This window comes from Dromaius novaehollandiae, chromosome 10 (assembly GCF_036370855.1).
Source record: "Dromaius novaehollandiae isolate bDroNov1 chromosome 10, bDroNov1.hap1, whole genome shotgun sequence".
NCBI classification, from domain to species: domain Eukaryota; kingdom Metazoa; phylum Chordata; class Aves; order Casuariiformes; family Dromaiidae; genus Dromaius; species Dromaius novaehollandiae.
Genome location: NC_088107.1, coordinates 12,094,626 through 12,106,745, shown reverse-complemented (window position 1 = coordinate 12,106,745; position 12,120 = coordinate 12,094,626). Strand labels below are relative to the sequence as shown.

The following is a 12,120-nucleotide window of genomic DNA, read 5'->3' as shown; positions in this document are numbered from 1 at the left end:
AGTACCACTCCTTCTAAACCCTGAGTTACCTCATCCTGACTGATGTAATTGTTTTGGTTCCTACCATTCATTTGGCATCACGGTCAGTGACTGTACGGTGCTGAAGATGGTAATACTGTTCCTGAACACTGAAATGTCTATAGACCTAAAAATGGAACTTCAGAAGATGCTTTCTGCAACAGTCTTTGTCATCTCTAGATAGATACATCACACACGGACACCATTTACATTTAGTGTGTGTGTATGTACGTATATATCTGTTCTAAGAAAGAAAGGTGCAGAAAGCTAGTAACAACTTCCTAACTGTTGTAAGTCTTAAAATCAAAGCAATGCGTAACATTCAAAGGCCTAGTTTTCTGTTCTTCAAAATCATGAATTTGTGATTTTTTTTATTCAGGTAACCATTGGAAGTAATAGGCTGGTTGTGAGGCATGTTCCAGCCCTATGTAGTCTACATGTAGTTCCAGTTTGTGCCTTTTGACTTTTGTGCAAAAGAAACTTACTGTTTGAAGCTGACCACCTAAGTGGATATTCTGAGAGTATATAATTATTATTTTTAAGGAATATGTTCTTGAGGAAATTAATTCATAGACTTTAGGATTTGGTGTGGCAAAATTTCATTACATTTTGTCACTATTTTCATTGGATCCTTAAAACTAAACTTCAGTTCCTGCCACAGCCACGTTCTCAAATGAGAATTCATAGTTAGTTAGGTTAACAAATGCAAAATAGCTGAACTTGGTGCTTGTAGAGATTGACTGTAACACTTTTCTACAGTTGTATCTTATTGTAACACTCTCTTTAAGTCTTCCTTTAGTATAGGTCACTAGTCTTTGTATGCACCTGAAAAAGCTAGAACTAGTATTTGCTGTAAAGATCGACTTAACTGAATGAAGTACTCAGTTTATGTATTTTTACATGGCAAGGTATTTGAGGTACGTACAAAAGTAAAGAACCAAAAAATAAAGGTAATCCTAAAAGAGAATTTTAGGCAAATCGCGTGTTGGAAGGGTGGTAGTAGAAAACGGGGATGATGATGATGACTACTACTAATATGTATATTTCTTTTGTAGGGTCTTCAGACTGACTGCAGCCTGAGACAGTCCAGTTCTTGTGGTGGATTTACTGACTATCCCCTGAACCCTTTGGTGGTTCATTCAGAACAATGTAAGTGTGCTATCTCTTCAGGTGACCCAACTTTATCTCCAAATTGTGTTGACAATAGGTATTCCAAGAGGATACAAAAGGAACGCAAAAAGTTAAATGATCTTTATATCTGTGACTGGTGTTATTTGAATCAGGTACTGTTCCATTCTGGTTCTTCTAGTCATGCTAGACGAATCCTGTTACCTTGCATTTGCCACAAATAGCTGAAGTCATAAAAAGCTAAATGATCTAGTCAAGACTGTGCAGGAAACTTGCAGCAGTCAGTTACATGTGGATCAAACCTTTTTTATAAGAGCTGCATTAAACTGTCTAGTTGCTCACCTGTTTAGAAAATAGGTAAGTAACATCGGCATATTCTGTTCCTTGTCCAGTTATGAATTTCTTTTATTTGTAGTATATAACAAGAGTAGAAGAGCATCAAGTGAAGACACTCAGCAAGTAGACTCTAAAGCAGCCTTGCTGACGGTTTGTATCCTTATTTATTTATTTATTTATTGGTTAAGTAGAACAAGAAACTCTGATAGAAACTGAACAAATAAAAGAAACAGATTGTATAAAGAATAATTCTGATTTGGGGACTCTCATTTGTCAAGGAGAGAACAGAAGGGGACCAATTTTGACTGAGGGAAGAAAGTCTGCTTCTTTCTTATATGTAGAATGTTTTATTTTAGAATATAAATATTTAAATAATCCATAAAACAGTAGTGGATATAGCCTTTTCTTTTCTTTAAATTACAGTTACCATTTTTCAGTTGTGCTTGAGCCTTTTCATTCCACTACAGTTTAATACAGCCTGGAGAAATATGTCCACTATACAGGCTGTGCTGCAAGATCTTAAAATGTTTAAACTACAAGAAAATTAAATACACTAATTTTGCTTATGAAACTGAAACCTTTTGTTTTTTTCCTGCTTTGGTTTAAAGGATTGGTTACAAGGTAGACCTTCAAATAGCAGTCAAATGTAAGTAAGCTCTCTGGTAACTGAGCAATTTTATTATTATTTTGATTTGCGTGTTTTTGTTGGGTTTTTTTTGTTTGTGTTTTTGCTGTAGTTTAATGCAAAAACAAGGCAAAGGTTTTTTTCTAATAAATAATTGAATTTGTTCAGCATGTGATATGCTTGGACAAGTTCCATGTAAATTAATGGGGCCACATATCAGAGGGCAAAGCATGTCCTTAAATGAAGAGGTCTATATTCACACTAAGGAGCTGGCTTCCTGGTAAAGGTTTTTATCCAGTGTTTCAAACTGTAAATGTTCTCTGAAATTGTGTGACTATTGCTCTTGTTAACAATTATCCCCCGAGTTAAGTGGTTGTTAAAGCCGTTACCTTATTAATCTGATAACAGAAGGGTAAGTTGTTGTGAACAGGTTTTAATTAAAGCACCGCTGTGGGAACGAGCTCTTGTGATGCAAACTTCACGTAATGTTGTGCGTGACCTGGTAATTAAAGTATAGTTCTAAAAACAGGAGGCTACTTAACAGCCTTCCATTACTGTTCTGTAATTAAGAAATCTGTACTGCCCTTGAAAAATAAGGTAAAAGCAGTACTTTAACAAGGTGACTCCAGAATGATGTGTCAAAATCAGTGAATACAAAACAGTAAGTTTTCTGAGAAGTAATGACTGCCTTTTTTTGGGGGGGGGCATTTCACAGGCCATCTGAAGAAGATGCTTTGAATGGTGAGTTTATTGTTTCTAATATAAACAAGCTGGGAGCTTTTCATATAAGCAGCAGTCAGTTTGGGTCTTGTATGAGAATGTATTTAACTATTGATAATTTGGATCTTAATGGACAGATGATACTGTGATGATTTTTCTTTTAATAAATAGCCTACCACTGAGCACTACAGAATTCTTCCGGCTCCACTCTCTTCCCCTGACAAGAGCTAAATGTGATACTTAACCCTCTGCACCTCAAATCCTTTTCAAACTTACTAGTTACTTTGGAAACTTTTTTGTATGTGGTGATTTTTAATATGCAATGTAGGTAGCAGGAAGCATCTCTTTCATTTCTTGATCCTTTTCAGGTATTGCTTCTCCTTTCAAACCTATCATGGATATCAATTACTATTACTCAGGTCAGTGCCTCATATAAACTAATAATTTGTATTTTTAATTACATTTATTAGATTTTTAAAGTTTAACAACTGCTATAATTTTTCTTTAGCTGTAGAAAGAAATAACTTGATGAGGTTATCACAAAGCATTCCATTCACTCCTGTGCCTCCAAGAGGTAAGAACATAATTCTTGTTAGTGGACGGAGGGTCAAAGTTCAAAGAACTGGTTCAATATAACCTTTTGGGGAAGAAAAAAGAAAACCCTGTATAGATTACTTCTAATATAGAATGATCAAGTCAAATTTGACATTTTCTCATAGCATTTTAGATGTAGATAATGGACTAAAATGATGTCTAGTGTCTGTCTTGCAACACTCAAATATAAACAAGTCTAATGACACCTTTTCTAGTGCAGTGTTTAATTGTATTTAGTTGTAGTTGTACTCAGCAATGGTAATACAGTGATAGTGGTATTGTAGTAACAACTAGTTTTTATAACAAACTGTTCTGGAAGTACTCCTTTAAGTTGAGACTTGTTTTGACTCGTATAAAGTGTAAACAAATATTTATTCAGTGTTCTTAACATTGCTTAGACGGTGTCATTAGTAGTTCTAATCAGGAGGACAAAAAAGCTGTGTTACCTTGCTGCTGTATGAAAGAAGTTGGAGAGTGGTCTTCCCATTGGCTAGTTTAAATTTTTACGTTAATTCAGAATATTTATAACAATTTAATATCACTGTATGTTGAAACCTAAGGAACTGAATGTTTTCGCTGCTTGTAAATTTTAAACTTAGAAAAATAAATACAGTAATTGCTTTTTGTATTGTAATATAGGTGAACCAGTCACTGTGTATCGCCTTGAAGAAAGTTCTCCCAACATCTTGAACAACAGCATGTCGTCTTGGTCACAACTAGGACTCTGTGCTAAAATAGAATTTTTAAGTAAAGAGGAGATGGGAGGAGGTTTACGTCGAGCCCTTAAAGTAGTATGCACGTGGTCAGAATATGATATCCTGAAATCGGGACATCTTTATATCATCAAGTCTTTTCTTCCTGAAGTTGTGAATACTTGGTCAAGCATTTATAAAGAGGACACTGTGTTACACTTGTGCTTGAGAGTAAGTTTTATTCTTGTCAATTATTAAACGTGGACAGGCATAATATTAATATTAAACAGGATTTCCCCCCCTTGAAAACTAATATATGCTTTAAAAAAAAAAATTGAATGTTCTCCATGAACTAAAGGGTTAAGCTCTACTCCAGTATGGTTTATTTGCTCAAATAGCCCAATCTTTTATAACCTAAACATAATTTAAAGAGGAAGTGATTTATACTGTTTTGGGGAAAATAGACACTTATGGTTCCTGCTGCCTTTTTAGCTCCCTAATGTTTGCTGTCATAGTAGAGCTAATGAAATAAGGGCTTTGACTTGTAGGAAATTCAACAACAGAGGGCAGCACAGAAGCTCACATTTGCTTTCAATCAGATGAAGCCCAAATCCATTCCATACTCTCCGAGGTGAGTGTATTTAAACTTTCCTTACTTTGCACATTTTGTGACTTAGAATGCCTAAAGGGTTGTGAACACATGGATCAAATATATTAGGTGCTGATTTGTGAATATGTCTCAGAGCATTGTTAGGAATGTGTCGAACTGCAGGATTAGCTTTGGTGGTATTTTTTATTGATACTTTCTTGTACTGATTCTAGGTTAGTATCATAATATAAATGACTTTGTATAGTAGTTTCAAATTATGTAAATGATTTGTAAATCAATAAAAAATCTAGTAGTAATGATATATTTGTCTTAATTTCTGTTTTTGAAAAATTAACTGTGTGTGTGTGTGGTGGGTTTTTTGTTTGTTTGTTTTTAACTAGGTTCCTGGAAGTTTTCCTGTTATATTGCCACTCTGCTGGTCAGTGGTTTGCAGTTGAAGAGTGCATGACTGGAGAGTTTAGAAAATATAACAACAACAACGGTGATGAAATAATTCCAACTAACATGCTAGAGGAGGTTATGCTAGCTTTCAGCCATTGGACATATGAGTATACAAGAGGGGAATTGTTGGTGCTTGATTTGCAAGGTGATGTCCTTATTTTGAAATTGGGCTTGGGCCCAAGGGAGGGATGGATGTATGCGTGTGTATATTTTTTTTCTCTTGTCATAGCATCTAATAGTAATGCATATGTCTGTAATAGATAATAAGCATTATTTAGCACATCTTGATCTAGTTAATTGGAATCAATGGTGGGCTTATTTAATATAGCATGAAATGTTACAGCAACATGGAGAATATTAATATATATTATTTCCTAATGATTTGCACCATTAAATATATTTGTTGGCACACTTGTGTGGTACCAAATATATGGTAATTTATCCTGAAATGCGTCAGACGTTCTGGCTTTGAGCAATTCTGTATAGGAAACTTCTCTCGGGTAAAAACTTAAATGAAGAATTGTAGGCAGATGTAAAAATAGCGAAATGTTTGTTTAGAAGCACTGTGTGTAAGGGTAAAGAGCGTCCCTTATCATTTGATTCTTTTCCTCTTTATTCTTGGGGAAGCTGAGAGGTCATAACCAAGGATGCCAAAGGATTTCAATATTAATGCATTTGTGTAATATATTAGATTTAACTTTTTCTTTATATGCTGTCTGAAGGTGTTGGTGAAAATTTGACAGATCCCTCTGTGATAAAAGCTGGAGAAAAAAGGTAAGATTAAAGAAGAATTTAAAGAAAAGTGTAAAAAAAAAAAAACCCCTCACTTCAACACATGCAATCCATGCTTATGTACACTTTATTTTTAAGGTCATACGATATGGTGTTTGGTCCAGCCAATTTAGGAGAGGATGCAATAAAAAACTTCAGAGCTAAGCATCACTGTAACTCCTGTTGCAGGAAACTTAAACTTCCTGGTAAGAGTTGCTGCTGTTTTTCTTCTAAGACACTCATGTCATGTGTTGTACGAGATGCTATGCCATACCTATGTCATGCTGTGAAAATGGGATAATTAACAAACAGCAGTTTTGTAATTTTAGCTTTTAAAAGGTATGTTATTTTAAAATAAAATCCTAAATGAGGAAATAAAGAATGTCTGTGTATTCTGTATCCATATGCACAGTATTTGAGGAAAGTAGACTAGATTGATCTAGACCTCAGAAGGTACAATAAAAAAGGGATCAAAACAGATTAAGATGATTGCAGAATTTCTGACATGTTGAACAAAATGGGTTTTTTTGTGTTTTTTGGTTTGAATTTCTTTTGATTTTAAAAATGTCTTATACTGCAGAGATTCATTCTGTTAAAACATTTGGGTTTGGATATTTTTGTTGCATGGACTAAACTGTACTCTTCTCAAACCTTGAAATTGTTCTTTTGTGTCAGGGTTTAGATCCCAGTAGAACAACATAAGAAAACTTGCATGATTCCTGCCTGTTTTGTGCTTCTCTTCCAGGCTGTTTGTCACAGGAAGAAAGGTCATTCCTTTTATTTTGAATTTGAGTTGGAATTCCTAGTAACACCAAAACATATTATGGAAAGATCCAATTTCCATTGAAGAATGACTCAATATTTGCCAAAATAGCTATAAATAAAATAATATTCCGAAATTTTCATCACTTTTTCCACTCTGCTTAAAGAGCTTCTTTAGGCTTCCTATTGAACGTATAATAAAAAATCCTTCCTGACAATGAAGGCATATTGAGGAATTCTTTTTATAAATCCTTAAGCTTACATAGTCTGAATCTGGAAGAAAAAATCTGAAAATATCTGAAAGGTTTTTATGCTTCACTGATTCTACCATACCGAGAAATACTAACCAATATGACTTTTCATTTTCTTTGTATAGATCTAAAGAGGAATGATTACACACCTGACAAGATTATATTTCCTCAGGATGATTCCCCTGAATTGACAATTCAGCCTGGAAGCTGCACCAAAGAATCAGATTCAGCTAATTCTATTCGTCTGATGCTCTAATGATGTGACCAAATCAGTGGCTTCATCCAAACTTCATGGAATGTCACAAAGTTGTCACTTATCTTTCCTTCACTTATAATTAAAAGAAAGATGTATCAAAACAAGGATCGCTGTGTTATAAGTGGAATTTTAGGTGGTCCATAATCTAAGGACCTAACAACTTGTGATAACCATCTGCAGAGAACAGCTTGGCAGCTGATCATTTTAAAAGGTTGAATAATGACAAGTATTTATGATATGTTTTTAAAGGGGCTTTCTAGCAGAAGGTTTATTTTTAGTTTTGCTTTGGTTTAGTGGAGGATTTTCCTCTCTGTAATCCTGTGGTGTGCAATATGCCTTCAACCAAAAGGATTTTGGTAGTTGATGTTTTTAAGGTAAAGTGTCTGTTTGGCAGCTCTCTTACTGTCAATCAGCCAAAGACTGAAGGAGAAAGCACCTATTTCTGTAATGCTGGAGTATTCTTTGAGCATTTTCAGAAGTGTTTTGCTAACGTTTTCTTGCCAGATGTCCTTTTCAAGAGGACAGATCCAAATGAGGTGTATGTATATGCCAGTAGGTTGAGGTTAAAGGCAGAAACTTGGTCTGTTCTGAGAGAGAGCAGGAAAGAGGGAGAGTCTCCTGAATCAGGTTCAGCTTCATGGCTGTAAAGCTGTTTTTTTGTGGAATAGAGCCCCTAATTGTGCATAATGTAATTTCTTGTTTTATACATTTCAGTTTTATCAAGTCATCGTCAAATAGTAACGAAGAAAGCCATGATAGACTGGTATAATCACATTTAATAGAAGAAATAGTACGTACTGGTCCAAATAAGTTGCCTTGTAAGAACACGAGTTGGAAGTGCTTTTCTTTGTATGTAGTGACTGCTTCAGAAGTTATGCCTTCCAAAGATCTCATAAAACCAGTATATCAAAACCGAATGTACACATAACTTTTAAATGTATTTAAAATTGTGTAGAAACATCTTTAATGTTATGTTATTTGTGGTACTTATTTAAGAGAGACTAGGGTTGGATTATCATTATGTAAAGTACGGGAGATTGCAATGCACCTTTATGCCAATAAAATGTAATTTAACTGTCCCAAATATTGTTGAATATTCAGCAAGAAGAACCTGTTGTCCAACTGAAGTTTCATGCTGCGATTTTTTTTGTTACATAGGTACTAATTTGTAATTTTTAATTAAAAGGGCAGTATAAAGCTCTATAAATTTTTTTATTCAGTAGTGTATCTTATAGATACAGACCTAAGGCACGAACACAATAGCTGTTTAAATGGTGTTTTATGTTTGACGGGGAAAGGTAAAAATGTTATAAGGATATAATACTGTATACATTTTGTATATCATTAAATCTTTAAAGAATCTAAAATAAATTTATTCTTGTTTACAGAATTCTGCTGTCCATCTTAGTCTGAAAGTTTATTTGGTTGAATTTGAGTAACTCTTTATGTGGAAAAGTAGAATTTGCCATGCTGGATCAAAGCAGTTGTCCATCTTTGAGGTACCTCAACTTTGGCTTACACCACAAAGTAGAAAAACGTGAAAACTGCTGGAGTGGACAGATATGTGTGATAAGGTTAATAAGCAAATGAACCAAAATATCTTAAACCCTTTTAAAATACTTGTTTTGAATTAGTAGCTCCTCCTTGGGTGCCTGATTGCATCGCCTTCCATTGCTGTAGGGTAATAGGCATCTATTGAATATATAATTGTACTTTTTTGTTTTAATGCTATATTTTTAGCCAAGTAAGAGCAGCAGTTAATGTGTAAGTGAGACTGGCTCTCAAAATTGGGAAGGATTTCTAGAGGAACCTCTGAAGTGCCCTGCAAATGTGACCAAGTTTAGTATATAAGATAGGATAATTATTGCAGGAAAATTGTAAATGCGAGTTAAGAAGCTTTCTGCTTCCTGACAAATACTTGGCAGTGCACAGTTCACTTTTACAGCCATGATACTGTCTTCAGTAGTTTTGTCTGTGACCGACTTTAAGCAAAAAAAAAAAAAAAAAAAAAAAAAAAGTGACTTTTGAGACTGGTGTGTGTGTGATAGTGGGGGTGTGCTTTCCGCTCAGTATTGCAGCGACTGCAGCCTGACTTCTCTGAAAAGTTGAAAGGAACAAAGAAAGTTGGGGACGCATGTAAGACCTGGAGTGTTTCACAGTGCTTTTACCTATTTCTGTATGTCTTCCTGGCTTGAACGCTGACTTCCTCTGTGACATTTATAGGTTTCTCAAAACTCTAGCTGTATCTAAATCAACTTGAGAAAAAAAAATTGCAGCTTTACAAATGGTCTTTTCCTCCTTCAGACCAGCAGAAAAAAACAAAAAATATCAGTATTCTCCAGGGAAGACATTGGAAAGATATGATGGCAAAGAAAAGAATTTGTATGAAGAAGTGGTTGGCCCTTGTTAGGATAATGTCTTGTCCTACTTACCTCATATTTTCTAAAATTAGGCTATAGGAACATCAAAATTACCCATGTAAATGAGCTTAATTTGGCTGACTGCATCAGGAGTGTCATTCCTCTGCTGCAATCTCATCACTCCTGAGGTGCATGTCCATCCCTGCCTGTGAACAGAGACAAACTTGTGCCCCTTAGGTTGAAGAAGAGGAAAGCAGAAGTACCACTGAACATCAGAGAGCTGCTGTTAACTATCCAAAACCAAAACATCAGCGTATATTCTTATATTCTAGTTTTTAAATACAAGAATACTAATTCAAACCTCTTCCAATTATTTTTAGTAAAAATCTGAAATGCTTCAGTGTTTTTCAAACTAAAGGGATATTTAACCCATTTAAAGGTTATTTCCTATATAGGGAAATAGGAAAAGGTAAATTATGTTATTGTCAGATGGTTTTGATTTCTCCCACCACCCTCAGAATATTTTCATTAGAAGAAAAACTCTTTGAATTCAGGTTAAACTGAATATTATGTACTCATAGACTAGTGTTGGTTGCTTATGTAACTTCTGTTTTAAAATGCACTTTAGTTTTCTCTAGCAACAGTATTTCTTTATGCAGATCATCTCAAATACACTGGTATGCTAATTTAATCTTTTAAATAATACATCAAATTCAGCATTGGCTGCCTTATTGCATCATTTAGGTGCTGAAATATTTCAGGACAAAACAATCTCAAATACATTGTGGCAAAATCACAGATGAGTCTCCTGGGGACCTGGTTTCCTCGTACTGGTCAGCAGCCACGTGATCAGGAAAAGGAGGCATTTGTTTTTTTCTCACAACAGCATCTCACTTAATGCCACACACTTACCACTGCAAGGAATTAAAAGGGAAAAAGCCCACAGCTGAAAACATGGTAGTAACAGTTCAAGTTGTATACTGGTGAGAGCTCAATTAGGGGGAAAAAAGAAAAAAGTTTCTGAAAAGAGCTGATGATTTAGCATTTCTCCTTTTGCAATAGCTAACTCTTTTTCCCTGCAAGTAATCTGTTTTGTGCTGAGAGTAACACGAGGTTAATTATGAGCCCCTGAGCTTGCAGTAGGTAGCACAGATGCAAATTTCTATATCATGTGTTACACTAAAAATAATATAATCAAGGTCTTGATGTGGGTTCCACAAAAAGTAGGAATAAGCATATATTTTGGGGTTCTACTATGATGTTTTTTAGCATTGCTGGTTTTAGTACTGAGAGTAAAATTCAGATATACTGATTATACTATTTTAAAAATATTGACACTATATTTCAGGATTTTAGTGATTTAGAATTCTCAGTACGAATTTTGTTGTGCCTGCATGAGAGCTATTATAGGTTAAATTTAATATAAATAGCTTTTAAGTGTTTCCCAATAATAGCTTTGAAAATTTTTAATGTTGCCATCAACCTGTATTTGAACTTAGTACTTGCTTTTCAATATGTTTCTTTAAGTCATCTTTCTTTTTCTTTTTTTCAGTTCTTCAAGGCAAGTACAATTACTTTCAGTAAGGACATTTTTAAGAATTAGTAAAAGCCAGACCAGTGTTTGTTAATGCTGTGAACTGCTGGATGTTTTGCAGTGTCGTTTTGCATCCTATACAAGACAAAAATTCTTTTTCTTCCCTCTATCTACCTTTCTTGGCTTGTTTTACAGAACATCTTAATTGGTATTTCAAACAGAATTTTAAAATAAATTTATTTAGGTGTTAGCTGTAGTCCCTTTGTTCTGTGCTGTCCTTATAACCTCTTCAAGAAGTTCATATGGAGCAACACATACACTGGGACTTCTGTGTGTAACAGATAAGAATTGCAGAATCATGATATTTTGAAGCCTTGTAGTCAAACACATTTGCTCACTTACGTCAAAATGAGATTTCAGTACAGGTTCTAGATGCTGGGTTTCAAAATACACCAAAGGTGCCCATGTTCTGTACACCAGTCTGCTTCTAAGAAACAAAGCTAAGTTCTTGTTTGCTTGTTTGTTTTTTAACATGCTATTTCAACATTTTTCATGCACCTTTTTTGTGTTCCTTAGAACTTCTCTTTCCTCGTATTAAGACATGCCTTTTGGGAAACTTCGCCAGTAAATAGCAAGCCTGTTCTAGGAAAGGCTGTTTTAATGGGTGGTTGATCAGGTGTCTACACGCAGCAGCGTTGACTTGCATGACAGAAATAGGTCCTGGAAAAATCCTTAAGTGGAAATACCCAGAGCTGTACCACAGGTAGCAGCGCAGCAGTGCCGTTGCTCTAAATGTTTGGCTCTGCTCACACTTGTCACTAATAAAACAAAATTATTAGTGAAATCAAGATGCAATTCCTTTGTACTGACTATAGTGGGGCCGGAATTTCGGTGTATTAAATTACTCTAGAAAATAACGTAGTTTCTTGCACTAATACATCACTGTAAACGTAAAGTTCATGAGCAGTCTGTAGACATTTAACCTTTGGAGGTTTTAATTTATTTTTGTGTGTTTGCTTTTT

The 12,120-nt window shown here is 34.8% G+C and overlaps 1 protein-coding gene across 1 annotated transcript in view; it reads left to right on the top strand.

The window, feature by feature from the left end:
- Nucleotides 1-8,594, top strand: part of TRPM7 (transient receptor potential cation channel subfamily M member 7) — a 61,630-nt gene extending 53,036 nt beyond the window's left edge. The window contains exons 29-40 of the mRNA XM_064517317.1: nucleotides 1,074-1,167; nucleotides 1,562-1,632; nucleotides 2,091-2,128; nucleotides 2,823-2,848; nucleotides 3,196-3,246; nucleotides 3,336-3,401; nucleotides 4,061-4,344; nucleotides 4,662-4,744; nucleotides 5,104-5,309; nucleotides 5,887-5,938; nucleotides 6,035-6,141; nucleotides 7,074-8,594. Of these exons, the coding sequence (XP_064373387.1) occupies nucleotides 1,074-1,167; nucleotides 1,562-1,632; nucleotides 2,091-2,128; nucleotides 2,823-2,848; nucleotides 3,196-3,246; nucleotides 3,336-3,401; nucleotides 4,061-4,344; nucleotides 4,662-4,744; nucleotides 5,104-5,309; nucleotides 5,887-5,938; nucleotides 6,035-6,141; nucleotides 7,074-7,204 (1,209 nt within the window). The 3' untranslated portion in view covers nucleotides 7,205-8,594. The remainder of the gene's footprint in view (nucleotides 1-1,073; nucleotides 1,168-1,561; nucleotides 1,633-2,090; nucleotides 2,129-2,822; nucleotides 2,849-3,195; nucleotides 3,247-3,335; nucleotides 3,402-4,060; nucleotides 4,345-4,661; nucleotides 4,745-5,103; nucleotides 5,310-5,886; nucleotides 5,939-6,034; nucleotides 6,142-7,073) is intronic.
- Nucleotides 8,595-12,120: the final 3,526 nt, after the last annotated feature.